Source organism: Scyliorhinus canicula, chromosome 4 (genome assembly GCF_902713615.1).
Source record: "Scyliorhinus canicula chromosome 4, sScyCan1.1, whole genome shotgun sequence".
NCBI classification, from domain to species: domain Eukaryota; kingdom Metazoa; phylum Chordata; class Chondrichthyes; order Carcharhiniformes; family Scyliorhinidae; genus Scyliorhinus; species Scyliorhinus canicula.
This window is the reverse complement of record NC_052149.1, coordinates 36908654-36932255: the sequence shown is the minus strand read 5'-3', so window position 1 is coordinate 36932255 and position 23602 is coordinate 36908654. Positions and strand designations below refer to the sequence as shown.

At 46.6% G+C, this 23602-nt stretch overlaps 1 protein-coding gene across 2 annotated transcripts; it reads left to right on the top strand.

Moving 5' to 3' along the window:
* ttc22 (tetratricopeptide repeat domain 22) lies at positions 1-21643 on the top strand. 2 transcript variants are annotated; one of them, XM_038794047.1, is made up of 7 exons: positions 1-670; positions 2278-2333; positions 2996-3033; positions 9924-10042; positions 11934-12095; positions 14988-15140; positions 19363-21643. In XM_038794047.1, the coding sequence occupies exons 1-7, from the start codon at positions 95-97 to the stop codon at positions 19858-19860; spliced, it is 1602 nt and encodes a 533-aa protein (XP_038649975.1). In that variant the 5' UTR covers positions 1-94; the 3' UTR covers positions 19861-21643. The 2 variants fall into 2 exon arrangements, with proteins under 2 accessions (XP_038649975.1, XP_038649974.1); XM_038794046.1 differs by having other exon boundaries at positions 2996-3111.
* The last annotated feature ends 1959 nt before the right edge of the window (positions 21644-23602 follow it).

Here is a 23602-nt window from a genome sequence, read left to right as displayed (position 1 = left end):
GCCGGATAGGACTCCAGTGCCCCGAGTCACACAGGAGATGAAGCTCTTCCTAAATGTGGTCCAGACACCCAGAGAGTTTCTTCTTTAACGAGAGATGGGGGAGGATTCAGATCGAGAAATCGAGGAGATTATTCAGGAGATGGATTACATCCCCGGACACTTCCACCTGGAGTTGAATTTGAATTTCGAGCCTCTCCAAGAAGAGCGGCTGCGGCGGAGGGACGCGAAGCTGAAGCGGGACAGCCTGCAGCTGGAGGCGGAGGAGGGCGCCCAGCGCTTTGCCTCACGGAACCTGCTGGGGGTCTTCGCCTTCCACCTGGACGAGTGTCAGGCCGCCGAGGAGATCTTCTCCAGCGTCTGCCGGGAGGAGCCGGGCAACCTGAACGCCTGGGCCAACCTGGGCTACGTGTACGACCGGCTGCAGCAGGAGGCGCGGGCGAGCGAGTGCGTGGAGCGGCTGTCCCAGCTGATGGGCCTGAAGCAGGGGCAGGAGCAGGAGGAGGGGGGCGAGGCGGAGACCCTGCGGCCGCTCCGGGCAGCCAGGTGCCTGGCGGAACATGCCTACGCCAGCGCTTTCGACGTGGGGCTGCAGAGCGAGGAGGATCACGCCGAGAAGCTGAGCACAGCCATCGGGCTCTATGACAAAGCCTTGCTTTATGGCAAGGGTAAGGTGAGACAGAGGTGTCCTTTCCAGCTCACATAGAGCAGCCAGGTTTGACTCTTATACACCCTCTGCATTGGCCGGGCAAGCCCCTCAGCTCAAGGGATTGGCAACAAGCGCTGTCCCAGCCAGCGATGCCCACATCACATGAATAATTTTTTTAAAAATTGAGGGTGGGAATTCTCCATCAATTCACGGCAGCGGGATTCTCCGTCGGTTCCTGGCAGCGGGATTCTCCGTCAGTTCACGACAGCGGGATTCTCCGTCGGTTCGCGGCAGCGGGATTCTCCGTCGGTTCCTGGCAGCGGGATTCTCCGTCGGTTCATGGCAGCGGGACTCTCCGTCGGTTCGCGGCAGCGGGATTCTCCGTCGGTTCGCGGCAGCGGGACTCTCCGTCGGTTCCTGGCAGCAGGACTCTCCGTCGGTTCGCGGCAGTGGGATTCTCCGTCGGTTCGCGGCAGCGGGATTCTCCGTCGGTTCGCGGCAGCGGGATTCTCCGTCGGTTCCTGGCAGTGGGATTCTCTGCCGGTTCGCGGCAGCGGGATTCTCCGTCAGTTTGCGGCAGCGGGATTCTCCGTCGGTTCGCGGCAGCGGGATTCTCCGTCGGTTCCTGGCAGCGGGACTCTCCGTTGGTTCGCGATAGCGGGATTCTCCTTCGGTTCGCGGCAGCGGGATTCTCCGTCGGTTTGCGGCAGCGGGATTCTCCGTCGGTTCGCGGCAGCGGGACTCCCCGTCGGTTCGCGGCAGCGGGATTCTCCGTCGGTTCGCGGCAGCGGGATTCTCCGTCGGTTCCTGGCAGCGGGACTCTCCGTCGGTTCACCGCAGCGGGATTCTCCTTCGGTTCGCGGCAACGGGATTCTCCGTCGGTTTGCGGCAGCGGGATTCTCCGCCGGTTCACGGCAGCGGGATTCTCCGTCGGTTCGCGGCAGCGGGATTCTCCGCCGGTTTGCCGCAGCGGGATTCTCTGACGGTTCGCGGCAGCGGGATTCTCCGTCAGTTCGCCACAGCGGGATTCTCCGTCGGTTCACGGCAACGGGATTCTCCGTTGGTTCGCCGCAGCGGGATTCTCTGACGGTTTGCGGCAGCGGGATTCTCCGTCAGTTCGCCACAGCGGGATTCTCCGTGCAGTCCCGCTGCAGTGAATGGTTTGGCTGAGCACCAAATTCTCCATCCTCACTAACAGCGGTAGCGGGGCAGACTTGCAACAGAGAATAACGGCCAGAGCTCTGACAACAATCCGCAAAGGTTTAATAGTTACCATAATAATAATCACTTATTGTCACAAGTAGGCTTCAAATGAAGTTACTGTGAGAAGCCCCTAGTCGCCACATTCCGGCACCTGTTCGGGGAGGCTGTTACAGGAATTGAACCTGCGCTGCTTGGTCTGCTTTAAAGCCAGCTATTTAGCCCTGTGCTAAACCAGCCCCTATTGAGCCAAGCTTTCAATTCCAGATACCATTCATTGAATTTAAAACCCCACCCAGTGCCTGTGCTTTGAACCCCTGTCCCCAGCTCACTTTACTGAGTTTCCAAAAAGCATGGGTGTTTCAACACACTCACTGCAGACCAAATAGCCTCCTTCTGCACTGTAATTTGCTACAATTATTTTTCTGCAGGTATCTTCAGAAGAAAAAAGGAGTTGGTATTTCACAATGGCTACCATGTTTATTAGGTAAGAGAACCTGTTGTAATGTCGGCATCAGATCAATCTGCATATCTCACTTAAATAGACCCGCATCAGTATTGCACAATGCAAAGGATTGTCACTTTCCTAAGAGACCTGTGAGCACACAGCTGTGTGTCACTTGGGCAGTTTATTCCTTCTGTATAATTGCATCTACTACAGGCTTGTCCTATATCCTCCATATAGATCCATGGATCAGTAAATTCTTTATTTTTGTGCCAAGGTACAAATAATAGGTGAGACAAAGCATCAGGTCAGGCATTAACTTCAATAACTTTAATAAGTACACAAAGGAAAAAGGAATAAAATGATACGTTGATACAGTGAGATGCAGTAAGGGGGGTGGGATCCTTGCAGCCCCTTCAGTTTTAAATGTTTTAAGTTGCTACACCAGCAATATTGATACTTTAATTTAAAGCAGCAGGACATTATAATAATCCTATATGGTTTATATGTTTATAATCATCAGGTGACTGTTTCTAAAATCATTGTAAAACATCAAGTATTGTATCTCTGTCCTGGTATATCTCCATTTCGACTGCTGTCTGTTCCTAAAACTAGGATACTTTTCTTTTAGATGGTTGTTGTTTCATTTAATCCTAAACTTAAAGAATTAAATCTGTCCTTTTTTCTCCCTCTTTCTCTGGTAGATTGGATGGGATGTTGATGAACAAGGACCCTTCTGCTTGTAAGCGCCTAAAATATTTCAACAGATCATTGCTGTTACTGCGGGAGGTTCTCAAGTCCGACAGTGCTCAATATAGAGGTAGTGTTCGAGGCGGCGAACCTCTCTTTTTAATTGTCAGAAATATAAATGGAGGATCATATCAATCCCATATTGTACCCATTCAGACTTGGGGCGCGATTCCCCGGCCTTGTTGCGCTCTCACTCAATCGTACTGAGGCCAGTGAATAGCGGGAGAGGCCAATAACAAGATCTGCGGCAGGCGCCACACAGTTTGCGATGCGATGTAGCCAGCCTGTTCCAGTAGGAGAAATCAGGATCTCGCCGTAGCATGGCGAGAAACCAATTATCACCACTTAAGCCCCGTTTCCATACAATTAATGAGTACCAGCCTGTATCCAACAGCCTCCTATCATTCATTGGCCTCCCTAGCAAGTGTTCAAGTTGGCGCGATTAGTACTCCTTTTGAAAGAGGTGATCCTGGTGGAAGGACTTCTGTGGGGAGCCGAGGAGCCATCTCTGCTCACAGGCAACAAGGCTGGGATGCTGGGCTTCCCACCCCAGTGTTTGGTGGGGGGGTGAGGTACCTCTGCGGGGGTGGGACCCTCCACAGGGGTGGGCTGACATGAGGGGGGGGGGGGGGGGGTTGTGCTGAAAGGACAACCCTCGTGGCACCATCATGCCAACCCATGGATCGTTCCGGAAGGCAATCCCTGTCTCTGCCTGTCTGCCCTAGCAACCACCTAGAATCCCCAACGACGGCCGAGGTCTCTGGCTGTGCGGCTGAAGGCTGTCGCTAATAGGGAATTGACAATCATGGTTAAGTGAGCACTTCGCTGGACGGCGCGGTGGCACAGTGGTGAGCATGGCTGCCTACGGCACTGTGGACCCGGGTTTAATTGTAAAGAAAATAATTGTGTACTCTGTTTTTAAAAAAAGTGAGTACTTCACAGATGCCAAGAGGATTCCCATTGCTGAGCGGGCCATGTAGCACATGGGAGTCATTGCCTAGCATCCCAATCACACTTTGATGTCTGGACACTGTGCCTGAACACTGCGGGACGCAACACCACACATGCAACATCCGAACACCCAGGGGATGGGACATAGCTTCGGGGAGATGTCAACGGCTGGAGGGTGGGTGAGCACCATGGGAGGGTGGGGGAGGGGATGTCTGGAGAGATGGGCAAAGGGTCTGGAGGTCGGCCTGCATTGTGGAAGAAAGGGAAAGGCTGTGGTTGTGCGAAAAGGTGTTTAATGTGTTGTTCAATCCTCACTCCCAATGATGCCCCCCCCCCCCCCCCCCCCCCCCTGGTGTCCTCAATGATCCTCAACATGATTTGCCCTCCTACCTACCACTACGTCTAGGTGTTTCCCCAGGATGCATACCTGAGGTGGAGGCTACCAACTGCCTGCCTTGTCCTGTTGCCTTTGATGCCCCTGGTGGACGTCCTCTGGGGGCTCTGATGTCGGCTAATGCATGGCCATGCCGCCCTATATCATGTGCTGCCCTCAAGACGTGGCCTCATCTGAGGGGTGGAACTCGGGGGAGCTGGTGGCCCCCATTCACAGACGGGTCGGGCTTGGCACTCAACGCTCCCTCCTCCCGGTTGGTGCCCATGGGGCCCTGTGGCTCACCTTGGGATGGAGAAGCAGCCGGTTCGAGCCAAGCTGCCCCTGAATCATCTGGCTTTACCAGCTCTGGCAATTCCCATGGTCTGCACCATAGCGTCGACGCCCTCAGCGATGCTTCTCCGTGATTGGGCCATGCTCTGCGGCGCCTCAGCCATGCCCATTGTGACTGGAACAATCTCCGCATGGCCATGGCATGGCCATCTGAGAGCAGGACATGTCCAACAGAACCTCATCAAAGTCAGCGTGGCACTAGGTGACATCCCCCTGCGAGTCAGACATTCGGCCGAGACCCTCGGCTATGGCCGTCACCGACTGCGCGATGCCTTGGACACCTTCACTCATGCTGCCGACGACGTGCACCAGGCTCTCCATTGCGGTCCCCACCCTAGCAGTGTTGGCCTCGATGCCAGTGCCATCTCCTGTGCCCTTAGCCTGTGGGACTCCTCCAAGCTCTATGAATCTGCTGGAGAGACACTGACATCTCCCTCTGAATGTTCCTCCAATCTCTATCTTCTCCATTAGCCCCGGGTAACTCTGTACCACAGGCTTAGCATCAGGCTGGGATCCAATAGCCCTCTGACTGCTGTCTCGCCTGGGGCTTCCTGCCTCCATCTGATGTGCATCATCAGCGATGTGGTGCTCACCAGATTATGCCCCCGAAGGCTGACCACTGACATTTCCCACCGAGGTGCGTGTATCTGCGTTGGTGGAGGGTAGGACTGACAGCTGTGCCTCCACTACGGTTGTATCCTCGAAGTTCTCCTCTGAGGTGTTGTCCTCGGAGTTAGAAGGGGCTGCCGCCCAGGATGGGCCGGCTCTGTCGCCTGGAGGACCTGCAGGAGAATGGACATGTGGTCAGTGGAAGGAATAGGCCAGTCAGTAAGGCAATCATTACTCACGTTTGACAAGTCCTCAGGGTGGAGGCCCGTGGTCCCTCACCTCTGCGGTGTCCGCCAGCCCACATGGCTGACCAATCTGTCCTGTGCCATCCCAGTCACCTCCAGGGCTGGCACCTCGAAGGAGGTGAGGATTCTTTTGTCCGGCACTCCTCCGCCAATCAGGGCCCTCTCCCGACGGTTATGGGAGAACTTTTCCTGAGGATACACAGAGAGGGCCACATGCATATTTCACAATGGTGGGAGGGGTGTGGGAAGGAGGGGTTGGGGAGGTTGAAGGGGAAGGGAGGGTGGAGGAAGGGCTAGGGGTTGAATGGGGAGTTGGGGATGTGGGGGGGGGGGCGCTACTCGCTCGTGCTGCCCTTTTTCCAACACTGGAGGCCAGTCCTCCTGGTCACACTCACTGAACTCTCAGCTGCCAGCACCTCATCCCAGGCAGCACTGGCTGCCTTGTGCTGACTCTCTGGGACCCTCAATGATACAGGCCATCCCTCCTGGCCTCCACGGCATTTAGTAGCCTCCCCAGCATCATCCCCAAATCCTGGGGCTATTCTCCTCAGCGCCATTGTGGCAAGCTAGCTGGGGTTGGCTGAGAAAGTGCTGCCTGACCTTGTTACCGGGGGGTTGTCAAGCGCGGTCTCGGCCAATCGAGCCATCGTTTGCGAGCCCGTGAGGCGTCTTTAAGTGGATCAATTAATGTTGAATTGCGTTGCCGGCCTCGCTGGGACACGCACCAGGAAGCTCACGGCAATTCCTGGTCGCTGCAACATTACAAAATCTTTCTGGAGAATAGCACCCTAAGTTTTTCTGTGCATTTTCCTTCGAATGAATTAGAGAAACAGCCCAAAATTAGTCTTGTGAAGCTCTTGAAACATTACTTTTGTTAGCTTTCACTTTTCTGTGTCACGTTCATTTGTAACTGATTAAACCAGCAGATGTAACAGTGGTGAAATATTACTTCTTTGATGTGCAAAAGAGAGTGTTGGCCGATTACTAAAGCAATGCAGAGAAGAATTAAGGCTGCAGAGTTTTGGGTTTTGAGGGACATAATGAAGGTATTTTGGAGAAGTCAAACTACCAGTGAAAAGGTGCTGATGACGATAAACGATTATTATTATTAAAATCCAAGATCAGGAAGAGATGGTTGGAATAGCTTGGGCACGTAATAAGAAATTATGATTTTAAAAGTTTGATCCCAATTGGAAAGTTCAAAGGTAAAAGAGATCGAGATAGACAAAGATCCACACACCAGATGCCACTCAAAGAAGAGTGTGAGTGGCACAGTGGTTAGCATTGCTGTCTCACAGCACCAGGGACCTGGGTTCAAATCTGGCCTTTGGTCACTGTGTGGAGTTTGCACTTTCTCCCCGTGTCTGCATGGGTTTCCTCCGGGTGCTCCGGTTTCCTCCCACAGTCCAAAGATGTGCAGCTTGGGTGGATTGGTCATGCTAAATTTCCCCTTGCTCTGCAAAATTGCCCAGGTTCCATGGGGTATGGGGACAGGGTGTGGTAGTGGGCCTAGGTAGGGTGCTCTTTCAGAGGGTCGTTGCAAACTGATGGGCCAAATGGCCTCCTTCTGCACTGTAGTCCAAAGTTCTACATTTAGAAGTGTTTCCTAATTTTACTCCGGGAATGCCTGTCTTTAATTATGAGATTATACCCCCAGTCCTATATTCTCCGGCCTATGTAAAAAGATTCTCTTTCTCCATTTTCAAAGTCTTGAAATCTTTGATCAAATCATTCCCGAACCTTCTAAGCTCTAAGGAATGTAACCTGAGTTTGTGTAATCTCTCCTTATTATTTAACCCTTGTTGTCTATGTTGTACTTCCTCCTAGTAAGAAGTCTTACAACACCAAGTTAAAGTCCAACAGGTTTGTTTCAAATCACTAGCTTTCGGAGCACAACTCCTTCCTCAGGTGAATGAAGAGGTGGGTTCCAGAAATATATATATATATATAGACAGAGTCAAAGATGCGATATGATACTTTGAATGCAAGTCTTTGCAGGTAATTAAGTCTACAGGTCCAGACGGAGCAACTGGAGAGAGGGATAATCACAGGTTAAAGAGGTGTGAATTATCTCAAGCCAGGACAGTTGGTAGGATTTCACAAGCCCAGGCCAGATGGTGAGGGGTGAATGTAATGCGACATGAATCCAAGGTCCCGGTTGAGGCCGTACTCATGTGCAGAGCTTGGCTCGCAGAATCGCCGATCAGAAACTTATAGCCAAATTCCACAGTTTATAGCCAAGGATTTTAACCTGGTGTTGTAAGACTTCTTACTGTGCTCACCCCAGTCCAACGCCAGCATCTCCACAACAGTACTTCCTCCTGTACTCCCTCCAAGGCCAATATATTCTTCTGAAGGTGTGGTGCCCTGAACTGTTCACAGTACCCCAGGTGTGGTCTAACCAGCATTTTGTACAGCTGTAGCATAACTTCTGCCCCATGTATCCCAGTGTTCTAAATATAAGGGACAGCATTCTGATAGCCTTTTTGATTACTTTCTGTACTTGTTCATGACATTCTAATGATCCATGTACCTGGACACCAATGGTCCCTTTAGACAAACGTTCTATTTTCTTTGTTCTGAGGGTGTGGGCAATTTATTTAAAAGTACAATTAATTATTTTTGCACAGCTATGATGTGGGTGGGACTGGTGAAACTCTCCTAACTGAGTCGATGCAGTAACTTGGAAGGTCGGACTTGTACTGGGCCAGCATGGAGATTTTCGGGTTGCTGCAAAACTTAGAGAGAACATTGCTTTGGACCACCACTATTCCTAACATTTTACCGTGTAGGGAGTACCCTGTTCTTTTTAGGGCCAAAGTAGATTACGTCTTTTGTCCACATTGCCACAGTTTGCCCACATTGTCATTTGCCATTGTCTCACCCATTCACTTAACCTGTCAATATCTCGATGGGCAGCACGGTAACACAGTGGTTAGCACTGTTGCTTGACAGAGCCAGGGACCCGGCTTAGGTCGCTGTCAGTGCGGAACCTGCACATTCTCCCCGTGTCTGCGTGGGTTTCCTCCCACAAGTCCTGAAAGACATGCTGGTTAGGTGAATTGGACATTCTGAATTCTCCCTCAGTGGCGTCTAGGGGATTTTCAGAGTAACTTCAATTGAGTGTTAATGTAAGCCTACTGTCATGCTAATAAAGATTATTATTATTATCTTTGTAATTTTATACTTCCATCTGCAGTGCTGCCTGTCTTTGCGTCATCAACAAATTTGGATAATTGACTTTCTACCCCATCACCTATGATATAAATCAATTTACAGTGGCTGGGCATCCAATAGTTCTGCCATTGGGTAGAATGTCCTGTGTGCCAAGTTGTTGAACGCGTGAACTGATCACACCACAACCAGGGGAATTGAGCATCTGGGACTGCACTGAACAATGCAAGCAAATGTGCATCTTGTTAACCAATCATTTTGAAATTAACAGCACCAAGACTGAGAAAGAAGTGCAAATTAACATGGTGAATTCATTGTGAAATCAAATAGAGCAAGAGAAATAAACAGACAAAAGGAAAATTGGATTAAGAGAGAGAGAGAGTAAAAAGCAGGGGAAAATATTTATATTTCTAAAATCTCTACTAATTAAAACCTGAAGGCATGAGATCCCACACTTTCATTTGTTCATTTTTATAACCAGAGATATCGCCTGGCAGCAGTTAATATGGGATTGGACAAGGGCTAACATGGTGAGTTTAGTTTGTGTCCAATGCACAAATGTATATCTGGTGAGGCAGACTTCAAAAAGCCTTCTTCAGGAAGTTAATGAAAGAGGGGTGCGTCAGGACAGCAACTTTCTGATTTCCATGTTCAATCTCACCTCTGTTTTGCCTGACATTACTCCAGCATTTGCACGTAAATAATAGTACGCTATTGGGGTAGCACAGTGGCGCAGTGGTTTGCACTGCTGTCTCACAGTGCCAAGGACCTGGGTTCGATCCCTGCCCCAGGTCACTGTCTGTGTGCAGTTTGCACATTCTCCCCGTGTCTGCGTGGGTCTCATTCCCACAACGCAAAAAGATGTGCAGGGTAGGTGGATTGGCCACGCTAAATTGCTCCTTAATTGGTTAAAAAAAAAGAATTGGGTACTCTAAATTTACAAAAAAAAAAATAGTGCACTATTAAACCTCATTATTATTTTGAGAACAAAGTATGTGCAATGTGTAACTGTATTTATACACTACTATTCAGAAAATAACTGTTTAAAAATGAATATAACTTGTGTATTACAATTTGTATAATAAATAACTGTGGACTTTGTAACAACTGTTTCTACTGCAACGTCATCAGCAACCATTCAGCATTAGCTCTGCGTTTATTTTGTTCTTTCTTTCCCAGCTCTTGCCTTGTGTTACTTGGGGATGATGCTTGAGAGGGCAGACTCTATCCCCAATATTCCAATGGCAGTTCATGATTGTGGATACTCTGGGACTGATCCACTTGACTGTTATGGACAGGTGAGGTCTTGTGAGTTGGTTTTAGCCAGGGGTGGGATTAATAACATCTTATTGTTCTCGGAGATTTCAATAACCAATTTAGTGGTTGGAATGGGGAAGGAATAAATGGAGAAAAGGGAATGCACTTTATAAGATGTGAACAGGAATCCTTCCCCAAGCAGTCCAGTCATGTGCCAAAATCTAGTTAGAGAACATAATCAATCAGGCAGATAAATGATTGTAGGTCACCTCCATAATTGTATGGTGCCCATAATGTTATTTGTCTGATATGATTGTGCGAAGAGGTATCCAGGAGGCTTGATACCTTATTTAAAGGAGTGTTGACAACTCTTAAGATGCTTTTCAGTTTGTGAACAGACAAGTGTGTAGTGATTCAGCTCAGTCTTTCTTTGTGTTATGATGCTTCAGAAATATTATCTTATATGGCTCACCAAAGGGATTTCCTTTAAAAATCCAGCAATTCCAAAGAATCTTTGACATCATTAATTTAAAATATTGTTTTTTATATTTTTTCCCCCTTCCTTCATTAATAGTGACATTGCTGACCTTGCTGGATTCAGCATCGGACATGCTGTGCCTCATAATGTAGAATTAAAATACATTGGTATTCCCTATTGATTTTCCCAGTATTTGGTTGGAAGAAAGTTTTGCTCATTCTGTGCTGGATTCCACGACTTTCTTTCAAAGGTCGGTGGCACAGTGGTTAGCACTGCTGCCTCACTGCGCCAGGGACCCAGGTTCGATTCTGGCCTTGGGTGACTGTCTGTGTGGAGTTTGTATGTTTTCCCTGTGTCTGCGTGGGTCTCCTCCGGGTATGCCAGTTTCCACCCACAGTCCAAAGATGTGCAGGTTAGGAGCCATGATCACTGCACGGGATTCTGGTGGGAGGGCGGGGAGTGGGCCTAAATGTAGGGTGCTCTTTCGGAGGGTCGGTGCAGACCAGGTAGGTCAAATGTAGGGATTGTATGAAAATGTTACCCACCAGAATTCAAGAAAATGCAAATTTACCTCCCAAGCGTATGGTGATGTAGGTAAAAGGAGTTCTGCAATCTCTGAAGTTTATGAAATACCATCTAGTGGTAGTAATGTGAATCTACAGATTTTCACATGTAAAAGGTAACTTTAGGATGGGAAAATGGTGCCTATAGAAATGGCAGAATATTGTTTACACAACATACATAACTAATGTACCTTTTTAATTCACACGTTGCATCACTTAAGGTGTCTGCCATGTACCAGTTTGCAGGACTCTTGCCTCTTGATGCAGGACTCTCGCCTCTTTAGTTAGAAGGTTGTGGTGTGGGTTCAAGTCACTTCAGGGCTTGAGCTCAAAAATCCAGGCTGACATTCCAGTGCAGTACTGAGGGAGCACTGTACTATCGGAGTTGGCATCTATGGATGAGATATTAACGCAAGGCACCATCTGCCCTCTCGGGTGGATGGGAAGGATTCCATTTAGTATTTTGAAGAAGATCGGGAAGTTATCCCCAGTTCCTGACCAATATTTATATCTCAATCAACATTACAATGAGATAGTTTATTCTGTCATTATGATATTACTGTTTGCGAGTTTGCTGTGTGCAAATTGGCTCCAGAATTTCCTACATTACAACAGCGGTTACCCTTCAAAAGGTGTTAATTTTTCATTCATTCATTCATGAGATATGAGCATCACTGACAGGTCAGCATTTATTGTCCGTCCTTTAATTGCCCCTTGACACTTTGGCCATGGTAGGTACTGTATAAATGCAAGTCCCTTTTATTTTTTTTTCTTCTCCTTGTTCCCGGAAGCTTGATATTTGACTTTGTTGTTTTTCATGATTCAAGGTCGATGGATAGTAACTCATCAAATGCACAAATTAAATATTCCTTTCCCCTGTTCACTTTCCAGGCAATTGAAACAGCAAAAACGGATCCATTCACCTTGAATCGGCTTGCCAAAGTTTTTCATTTCCTTGGCAAACAAGACATGGCAGTTGGTATCTGTAACATGGCCTTGAATATTCTTCCAGACCCAGGAACAAACTGGCAAGCTTACAGCACGAGGGCAAAGGTATATTGTTCCTGCCATTCGCTGTCACCATCAACAGTATGAAACTGTTTGCATGTGTGGGTGGGTAGGTGTGTATGTCCAAGGCAGGAGAGCGCATTCGTCTGAACATAACATGGGAAATGGGATCAGGCGCAAACGGTACAGCCCCTCGAACCTGCTCCACCATTCAATATGATCATGACTGATCATTGGCCTTCACTCTACTTCCTTGCCCTCTCCCCTTAGCCCTTAATTCCCTCAGAGACCACAGATTTGTCATCTCAGTTTAAACATATTCAGCAATGGAACATCCACAACTCTCTGCGATAGAGATTTCCTGAGCTTCACAACCCTTAGTTGAAGACATTTCTCTTCATCTCTGTCCTAAATAATTGGCCCTGTATCCTGAGACTGTGCCGAGGTATTTTAGATTCCCCAGCCAGCTGAAAAAATTCTGTGTGTCTAGGTGGGTGGGTGTCTGTCTGTGGGCTGGGTAGTTTTCTGTCTGCCTTAGAGGCACACCTGAAGAGCTGCCTGCTATGACTTTGAGAAGGGAGCCAGCACCTTATGATCCCTAAAGGCCTTTTCTTCTGTATAAATGATGATGGTCTCTGATGATGTGTGTCAGGGAATATAGATTCTCGCCCTGAATAATGAGATCCTAGCTTTGATCATGCTGTCAGGAGAGGATGATGGTGAACCATGCTGCCAAGAACTAGGAGGAATGTTTTCTCTATTATTTGTAGCAAAATTGCAGATACTTATTGGTGACTTTAGCTAAAATGATCAAGCAGAAGAAAATACGCTGATTCTGGGTTCATAGCTCACTGATGGGGATTTCGGTGTCGGCCAGGTTTAATAACAATTTGAACATTTGTAGTTCCTTCCAAGTAGAAAAATATCCACAGAAATTTCACAAAGGGGTAGTCAGTGAAAACTGGAGACCAAACCCCAGGAGGAGATACCAGGAGAGGTGACCAAACATTTGGTGAAAACTGGGTTATAAGGAGGATCCTAAAATATGAGAGGGAGGCGGTTGGGCAGAAGAGTTTTGGGGTGGGGGTTGGCATCGATAACTGAAGGCAAAGTTGCCAATGCTGGGGATGCACAAGAAGGCAAAATCAGGATCAAAAGTTTGAGAAGGATGGGATATTTATAAGATTAAATTTTATTTATAGGGATTGTGTTTACAGAAATATTGATGACTCTTAAATGCCCTCTGAAATGGCCTCGCAAGCCGCTCAGTTCTTTCAAGCTGCTACAAGGTGTACACACAGGAATTAAATCAGAGGGATCAACTGAGGCACCAGAAACTACAATGGCAAAACCAGCCCTGTCGACCGTGCAAAGTTATCTTTACTAACATCTGAGGGCTTGTGTGAAAATTGAGAGAGCTGATTGACCTAGTCATATTCGCAGAGTCATACCTTGCATATAATGTCCCAGATCCCACCATCACCATCCATACGTATGTCCTGTCCCACTGACTGGACACACCCAGCAGAGGTGGAACAGTGGGAAACAGTTGGGAGGGAGTTGTACTGGGAGTTTTCAACAAAGATTATGGATCCCATGATGTCTCATAAGATCAGGTAAAACATGGGCAAGGAAATCTGCTTTATCACATTATCACATACTGCACCCCCAGCAGACGAATTACTCCTTCAGTTAGAGGAAGCACTGAGAGTGGCAAGGGTGAAGAATGTACTCTGGGTGGGGGACTTCAATGTCCATCACCAAGTGTGGTTCAGTGCCGCCACTACTGACCCAGCTGGCTGAGTCCTAAAGGATACAGCTGCTAGATTGGGTCTGTATCAGGTGGTGAGGAACCAAGAAGAGGGAAAAACCTATTTGACCTCATCCCTCTACAATTTATTTGTCTCCAAAGCATCCGTCCATGACGGTCCTGGTAGGAGCGACCACCACACAGTCTTTGTAGAGACAAAGTTCCATCTTCATATTGAGGATACCCTCCACCGTGTTGTGTGGTACTGCCACTGTGCTGAATGGGATGGATTTTGAACAGATCTAGCACATGAATTCTGGGCACCCATGCCATGCTGTGGATCAAAAGCAGCAGTAGACTTGTATACCACAACCTGTATTTTGGCATATTCCCAATTCTACCATTATCACCAAGCCAGGGGATCAAATCTGGTACAAAGGGAAGTGCAGGAGTTTTAAAAAATTGATTTAAGAGATGTGGGCATTGCTGGCTGGGACATCATTTATTCTCCATTCTAATTGCACATCAACTGAGTGTCCTTTGACGGGGCATTTAAGAGTCAACCACATTGCTGTGGATCTGGAGTCACATGTAGGCCAAACCATTAAGGACGACAGATTTCCTTCTCCAAAGGACATTAGTCAACCAGTTGGGTTTTTAAGACAATCAACAATGGTTTCATTATTAGACTTCATTCTAGATTTTTTATTGATTTCAAATTTCACCATTTGCCATGGTGGGATTTGAGCCCATGGTCTCTGGATTGCGACTACAGTGACAATTACACTGTGCCACTGCCTCTTCTATAGTGGTCTGAAAAGGCAGCCACACCACCACTTTCTCAAGGGCATTTCGGGATGGGCAATAAAAATTATGGCCTTCCAGCAATGCCCACATCTCATGAATGAGTGAAAAATGGCCAAGAGGAGGTTAGACATGGGATGCGAGACCATGAAGGAATTTAAACACAACATTAAGAATTTTAAAATTGGAGATGTTGGAACTAGAAGCCAAAGTAGATCAGCAATGACAGGAATAATGGTGAACAGGACTTAAGCCAGATAGGGTAAGGGCAGCATGAATTGTAGTTTAGAGCGTGGAGGGTTTAAATCCAATCTCCGAAGAAGAGACTAGACCTCTTGATGCATTACACAATTGATATTGTCTGTATGATGTTCTTTCCCCAGATTTATATGAAACTGTACACTCGAGGCCTTGAACGTGTCAAGATGGGTCAGAGTGGAGTGCCAGACAGACAGCTACTAACTAAAGCAAAAGCTGATTTAGATTTAATACTGTCTGTATGCCCCTGCCTAAAAACGTACCTGGATATGGGACAGGTGAGTACCTGACTGAGCTTTGTGACATGTTCTTTCAGTCGGGTATAATTGTGCTTATTGTTTCTGGACTTCTCTTCAACCGACCCTTGGTCTGTCCTGTTCTACTGGTAGGACAGACCACCAGAGGTAGTGGCACCATGATATAAAATCAGGAGGACGTAGTCCTAGGAATCCTAGGCTTCAGACCTCATGAATTATCATGCTATCAGATCAGACATGGCATCAGGTCAGACATGGGTAAGGAAATTTTCTGTTGATTACTACTTGCTGTTCTCCCTCAGCTGATGAATCAGTACTCCTCCATGTTGCGTACCACTTTTAAGAAGCACTAAGGATAGCAAAGGCAGAGTATGTACTCCAGGAGGGGAATGTCAATGCCCATTGTCAAAAGTGGATAGTGACGGGCAGCACGGCGGCACAGTGGTTAGCATTGCTGCCTACAGCGCTGAGGACCCGGGTTCGAATCCCGGCCCTGGGTCACTGTCCGTGTGGAGTTTGCACATTCTCCCCGTGTCTGCGTGGGTTTCACCCCCACAACCCAAAAGATGTGCAGGATAGGTGGATTGGCCATGCTAAATTGCCCCTTAATTGGAAAAAATAATTGGGTACTCTAAATTTATGAGAAAAAAAAGAGTGGATAGTGACAGCATTACTGAATGGCCTGAGTCTTGAAGGACATAGCTACCACACCGGGCCTGTGTCAAGTGGAGTGGAAACAATAAGAGGGAAGAACTTACTTTATCTCACCCTTCCCAATCTGCCTATTGTAAATGACTGTGTTGGTAGCAGTGATCAACGCACTGTTCTTGTGGAGACAAACTCACATATTCACAATGAGGACATTCAGCACCGCATTGTATGGCACTAATATTATCCTAAATGAGGTAAATTCAGAACAGATCTATCTGCTCAAATCTGGGCCTCTGAGGTTTCTTTAAATTCATTTATGGGATGTGGGCGTTGCTGGTTAGGCCAGCATTTATTGCCCGTTTCTAGTTGCCCTTCAGAAGGTGGTGGTGGGCTGTCTTCTTGAACCATTGCAGTCCCTGAGGTGTTGGTACACCACAGTGCTGTTAGAGAGGGCATTCCAGGATTTTGACCCAGCGACAATGAAGGAACAGCAACATATTTCCAAGTCAGGGTGGTGAGTGCCTTGGAGGAGAACCTCCATGTGGTGGGGTTCCCAGGTGTCTGCTGCTTTTGTCCTATATAGTAGTGATCGTGGGTTTGGAAGGTGCTGCCTAAGGAACCCTGGCAAGTTACTGCAGGACTCAGCTGTGGAGGGATTGAATGTTTGTGGAAGGGGTAGCAATCAGTGGGCTGCTCTGTCCTGGATGGTGTTGAGCTTCTTGAGCGTTGTTGGAGCTGCACTCATCCAGGCAAGTGGAGAGTAGTCTATCACATTTCTGACTTATGCCTTGTAGATGATGGACAACGTTTGGGGAGTGTGGACATGAGTTACTTGCCACAGGATTCCTAGCCTTTGACCTGTGCTGGTAGCCACAGTATTAATATGGCTAGTCCAGTTCAGTTTCTGATCAATGGTAACCCCCAGGACATTGATTGTGAGGGATTCAGTGGTAGTAATGCGATTGAATGCCAAGGGATGATGGTTAGATCCTCTCTTGTAGGAGATGATCATTACCTGGCACTTGTGTGGCGCAAATGTAAAACTTGCCACTTGGCAGCCCAAGCCTGGATATTGTCGAGGTCTTGCTGCATTTCGACCAAGGCAGGCCTGCACCACGGTTCAATTCCCATACCAGCCTCCCCGAACAGGCGCCAGAATGTGGCGACCAGGGGCTTTTCACAGTAACTTCATTTGAAGCCTACTTGTGACAATAAGTGATTTTCATTTCATTTCATTATCTGGAGTTGAGTGGTGCTGAGCATTGTGCCGTCATTTGCGAACATCCCCCTCCCCACTTCTGAGCTTATGATGGAAGGGAGGCCATTGACGAAGATGGTTGGCCCTAGGACATTTGAATGTTGGCTAGTGTAGACTTGAGAGATGAACAGACACTTCCAACACTGATGAAAGTTCAACTCAAATTTTATTAACTACTTCTAACTAACTAACACACAATGACTGTGGGTCTAAATGATGCTAACTTAATCTAGAGACCTAAGCCTTGTCCGAACCAGTTGATTCTCTCAGCACATGGTGTGAGTCTGTGCTGGGCTGGATGAGTTCTTGTTACACTGAGAGGCAGCACCCAGAATGAGCGGGAACCGTGGTGCCCTCTGCCTTTATAGTGTGTGTATTCTAACTGGTGATTGGCTGTGGTGTTTGTACATGTTGTTTGGTCCCTGTGTGTGTCCATCAGTGTGTGTCTGCACCATGATATACTGGTGTATATTATGACAACATTATCCTGAGGAACTTGTGATGTCCTGGAGCTGAGATGATTGACCTACAACCACCATAACCATTTTCCTTTGTGCCAGGTATGGTTCCAGGCAATAAAAAGTTTTCCCCCTGATTGACTCCAGTTGTGCAAGGGCTCCTTGATGCCATACTCAGTCAAACGCTGCCTTGATGCCACTCTCACCTCCCTTCTGTAATTCAGCACTTTTGTCCATGTTTGAACCAAGGCTGTAATGAAGTCAGGAGATGAGTGACCCTGGCAAACTGAAACTGAGCAAGTGTGAGCGGGATATTGCTGAGTTGGGCTGGTTTAGCTCACTTGGCTAGACAGCTGGTTTGTGATGCAGAGCAGGACCAGCAGCGCGGGTTCAATTCCTGTACTGGCTGAGGTTATTCATGAAGGCTCTGCTTTCCCAACCTTGCCCCTTGCCTGAGGTGTGGTGATCCTCAGGTCAAATCACCACCAGTCAGCTCTCCCTCCTCAAAAGTGAATAGCAGCCTATGGTCATTTGGGACTATGGCGATTTTAATGAGTAATTACTGCTTGTTAGCACTGCTGATAACTCCGTTCATTACTTTACTGGTGATTGAGAGTAGACTGATAGGGCAGTAATTATCTGGGTTGGATTTGTCCTGTTTCTTCTGTACAGGACACACCTGGGCAATTTTGCACATTGCCGGGTAGATGCCAGTGTTGTAGCTCTACTGGAACAGCTTGGCTAGAGGTGTGGCAAGTTCTGGAGCACAAGTCTTCAGTTCTATTGCGGGAATATTGTCAGGGCCAATAACCACTGTGCCACGATGCTGTCCTTCTGCTGGTGAATCAGTGCTGCTCCATGTTGAACACCACTTAGAAAAAACACTGAGGGAGGTAAGGCACAGAATTTATGCTGGATGGGGGAGCTTCAACAAGGATGACTCGGTAACACGAGTACAGACCCAGCTGGCCGAATCCTAAAGGACATCGCTGCTAGTCTGGGTCTGCGGCAGGTGGTGAGGGAACCATGAAGAGGGAAAAACCTATTTGAGCACATCCTCACCAATCTACCTGTCCCTGATGCATTTGTCTATGACAATATTGGTAGGACTGACCACTGCACAGTTCTCATGCACAATGTTCAGCACCAGTCACGTGTCCTCAAATGATGAAGCAGTCTGTGCCAATATGCAGCAAGACCAGGACTACATTCAGGTTTGGGCTGATAAATGGTAAGCAATATCTTCATCACACAAGTTGGAGGCAATGACTATTACCCACAAGAGTAAATTTAATATATTACAGAAGAGTTATGCTTTTGGACTAATCTCTAGCCCAGCTGTTCCATTGCAGCTATAATGCAGGTAATTACATGACACTATGGAAAATTAGGTATGTCCGGTCCACAGAAAACCAGGACAAATCCAATCTGGCTCTCAATCGTCAACAAAGTGATAGAAGGTGTTGTCGACAATACCATCAAAAGACACCAGTGCTGAGTATGGATTCTGCCAGGGCATCTATTTTGAAGTCAATGGGATGTAGAATTCAGATGGTTATTAAAATGTGTTTAACCAGCATTCACCCTCAACTTACTGGTCAGATAAGGTTACATTTTCCGCTTTTGAATCTCTGATGTTGAAAACTAATATTGTCATGATTTGAAACTGGCCATCTGACAGCTCTATATTGATATGTTAAATATATAGTCAGCTAGTAGATACATTGAACAAATGACTAACAATCTGTTAAAGCTCTTGTGGCTCATGAGCTTCTCTAGGTGTGTAGATTTGATTGTAGTCTTCTAATGTGCTTCCACCCATCCACCATTCCATTGTCTCTTGTGGAATAGTAACCTAATTCTTTATTACCGGCAGGTCTGTTACTACATGGGTGTTGATGCTGTGCAAGAACTCCAATTGGTGGATGAAAGTGCACTCAACAATGCTTTAGTTTTCTTTGCCAGAGCAATGGAGTATGAATTGGGAGACACGCTGCCTGAGATCCAGCTCCTGAGAGGGAAGTGTTTACAGGCCAAAGGAGAGGAAAACAATGCGGTTGAATGCTTCAAGCAGGCAATTGAACTCGATGATGTAGGATCCCAGTTCTCTGAAACTTTCCGCTGCCTCATCGAGTCACTATTGTCACTGTTCATCCAGGGAAAATGTAGTGAGGAAATGATTATCAATGAAGTGGAAATCTGGGTTGAAAAGGCTGAATCAAAGTATCGAATAGAGAGAGTCATGCAGGAACTGCGTTCAATTTGTCGAAACCACATGCCAAAGATTTTAAAACTCTCCAGAGCTATGATCGTAGCTGGGAAGCTGCAAATAGTCAAGTTATTGTTAGAAACAATGAACCCTGAACCCACCTGAGTTAACAAGAATTAAGGAGTGAATTGTGTGAAGACCCTTGCCACTTGTCTGTAAAAATCCACTTTTGTGCCTCTTGATGTATCTTCAGCCGGAATAAACTTTGTATGGTCTGAGACTAAATTGCAATCCGATTTCGTGCTTTGCCTCTCTGTTAGCTGACCTGCAAAAGGTGTATTTGGTGTAAAGTAACCAATGGATGATGACGTCAGAATTCGTTTGGAATACAGTTCTTTAAAACAGCATCTTCCAAACCCGCGGCCACTACCATCTTAAAGGATAGGGGCAGCAGATATGTGGAAACACCACCTGGAAGTTCCCCTCCAAGTCCCTCACCATCCTAACTTGGAACATAATTGCTGTTCCTTCACAGTTGTTGGGTCAAAACCTTGGAACTCCCTCCCTGAAAGCATTGTGGGTGTTCCAACACCACATGGACTGCAGCGGTTCAAGAAAACAGTTCACCATCACCTCCTCAAAGGCAATTATGGATGGGCAATAAATACTGGCCTAGAGAGAGAGACACCACATTCTATGAATGAATATTTTTAAAACAGATTTGATCACCTTATAGCACACTTGCAAGCATCTTCGTATTGTATAATGCACACAGTTGCTGTTTATCAGATTACACTCGTTAAGGACTGAACAATATGACTGAAATTACAAACTTGCTTAAGAGTGTCAGCTGTTCCAGTCTCTTGAGGCCTTTCCACAAAGAAATTCTAGCTGTGTAAAACCTCAGGGAAATGCCAAGCTTCATCAACATCAAGGAATCTTCCAGGCCTGGAATGGCTGTAGTTAACTTAAGAACAAAGCACAATCTACTTTTTCCCAACGATGTGACTCCATTCCAACACCAATAGAACACCTCCTATTAAATCCAACATTTCCCACACCAGCCACCTTTGTGTGCTTTCTGAGAGAAATTACCAATTCAGAGAATGAGTTTGTGCTCAGCATTGAGCAGTTTTGTGCCTTGGTCTAGTTTAACGCAGCTCTAAACGCATTCAGCTCTCGACCACTGCAGTCTGGCGAGAGTAGGCAGTTTCATAACGTATCTTAGAGAAGATCTTAATCAGCTACAGCACTCGGTCCTCATCTCACTGTGCAGGAACATGTGTTGTGGTAATAAGCTAAGTGGATTGTATGCATAGATACATCTCAAATAACTACTCATTTTACTCAAATATGCGAGGAGGAGAAAGAGAATTAAATATAAATGTTATAACAGGGTCTCGTACTGGTAATTCTGGTTGGTTTGCAGGTCATTTTTTGTTATGCTATCTCTTTTATACCCAGTAGAAGTACCAGTGTCTGGAGAGACGGCTTCTTTTTTCATTAACCTACATCCATCTTCCAACTCTTAACTGAGCAGTTTGTGAAATTGAAAACTTGGGCCGTTTTCCCTGATGAGTGAATTGCTGCACTTATTGCCATTCAAGTGACTCAAACACCAGGGCCCAATCTCCTTGCAGGAAATGATTGACCTGATGCAAATGAGCCTGGTAAAAACAAAACCCGTAAAAGACTGGGTTCTCCGAGGAAAAAGGGAGGAAATTTGGATTTATCGTCTCCTTAGGCTCTAAACTCCCATTGAACCGCCCAGCGAGGCTTTGTCCATTCCCCACCTCAAAACCTACTTTCCATCAAGTGACTCTTTGCATGGACTTCAAATGCTGCCGTTACAAACTCTGCACATTCTGTACCACCCATTGAAAGTGTCACTGAGTGATTTAAATGACCTGACTTTGCATTTCCAATAAAGAGGAGCTTATTTGCTGCAGATGAAGCCAATTGGCTGTAGTCCAGTTGGCAAGGTTTATTTGTTCTTTGCACGTGAGGGATGTGAACAAGTCCCCAATTATTGCTGACCATGAGTTGCATTGAGAAGGTGGTGGTGGGCCTTCTCCTATAACTACATCCTTATGATGTTTGTTTTACACAATTTGCAATTAGATAACAATTCTACCTTTTTCCCCAATTGAGACGGGTGGGCAGCAGGCAGGTACAGGAGGGCCAATCAGAGGGGCCGGAGGGACAGCCACCACACTGGAAAAGGTGAACACTGTTCGCGCAGATGGAGAGTCAGCGAGCACCACAAGATGGAGGCTGTCCCCTAAAGGTCCTATGAATAGCAGCCAGAGCCATATCAGACACATGTAGGGGAATGGCCCCAAGTTATTGTGGACTTGCTGTTAAGTCCTTTCTGCTTATTTATACGTGATTCTCCTTCTGTAAAGCCACTTGCAATGTGTGCTATTTTTAAATTTTATTGATGTGCCAGAATAGTGGCTAATTGACCTTTTAATTGCCTTAATTGGCTATCTCCCACTGCCAGGTGAATAGCTACTGCCACTGGAAGCCCTTCTCTGGAAAAAGCGCATGGAAGTAGGAACAGAGCTGAACCAATGCAATATACATCCAATGCATATCCCACCACCTCCAAAGCTATCTCCACAGTGCTGGTAAAATTCTAGCCATGGAATCAAAATATTAATCTCCAGGATACTGTTACAAATAACCAGGGTCAAAAATCACAGGGGCGTTTCAAACTTTTTAAAACATTGCTTACTGAATATGTTTTTTTAACCAAACTCTTTGAAAATTGCTTTCAATGTCTAATTTTCCAGTTGGGGGAAATGTGCGTGCAATTGCTGCCCATGATATTGCAGCCCAAAAGGTTACTTCATAACATCAAATAATTCAGTGTGATTTTCTCGGCCCAACTCTTTAAACTTGTTTTCACTGTTTCACTTTATCACTTATCCTGCTTATTTAAAGGATTGGTGCTTACGACAACATAGTGATCATGTCACTGAATGAGTAATCCAGACAACTGAAATACTGATTTACAGGTGCATACATAGAACATAGAACAGTACAGCACAGAACAGGCCCTTCGGCGCTCAATGTTGTGCCGAGCATTGTCCGAAACCAAGATCAAGCTATCCCATTCCCTGTCATTCTGGTGTGCTCCATGTGCCTATCCAATAACCGCTTGAAAGTTTCTAAAGTGTCCGACTCCACTATCACAGCAGGCAGTCCATTCCACACCCTAACCACTCTCTGAGTAAAGAACCTACCTTGGACATCCCTCCTATATCTCCCACCCTGAATCTTATAGTTATGCCCCCTTGTAACAGCTACATCCACCCGAGGAAATAGTCTCTGAATGTCCACTCTATCTAGCCCCCTCATCGTCTTATAAACCTCTATCAAGTCGCCTCTCATCCTCCTTCACTCCAAAGAGAAAAGCCCTAGCTCCCTCAACCTTTCCTCATAAGACCTATCCTGCAAACCAGGCAGCATCCTGCTAAATCTCCTTTGCACCCTTTCCAATGCTTCCACATCCATTCAAATCTCACCACAGCATCTGGGGAATTTAAATTCAGTTAATTAAATTAATCTGGAATTTTTAAAAAAAAGTTAGTATCATTACCAGTCTGGCCTATAGGTGACTCCAGATCCACAGTAATGTGGCTGACTCAACTGTCTTCAAAATGGCCTGGCAAGCCATTCAGTTGTCACAAGGGTCAGCCATTTGGCCAAGATCAAGTGTCAGATCAAGCCTAAGATCGGGTTTAGTGCCTGTTCGAGTCAGCTTGGATTAGTAGTCTCTCTTGTGGGAATCATGAATTGGATTAAATTTGAATTGTTTTTTGGAGCAAGCAAGGAGATGGATTAAGGGCTTGCCCTGTCTGCTCTACGCAGGGGCTTTGTAACTTTAAAACATTTTTATATT

Bases quoted from the DNA above. Each gene is read 5' to 3' on its own strand.
- ttc22 (XM_038794046.1), top strand. From the start codon at position 95: ATGGGGGAGGATTCAGATCGAGAAATCGAGGAGATTATTCAGGAGATG. The intron at 671-2,277 runs GTGAGACAGAGG...ATTTTTCTGCAG, and splicing joins TGCTTTATGGCAAGGGTAAG to GTATCTTCAGAAGAAAAAAG. The intron at 3,112-9,923 runs GTAGTGTTCGAG...TTTCTTTCCCAG, and splicing joins CGACAGTGCTCAATATAGAG to CTCTTGCCTTGTGTTACTTG.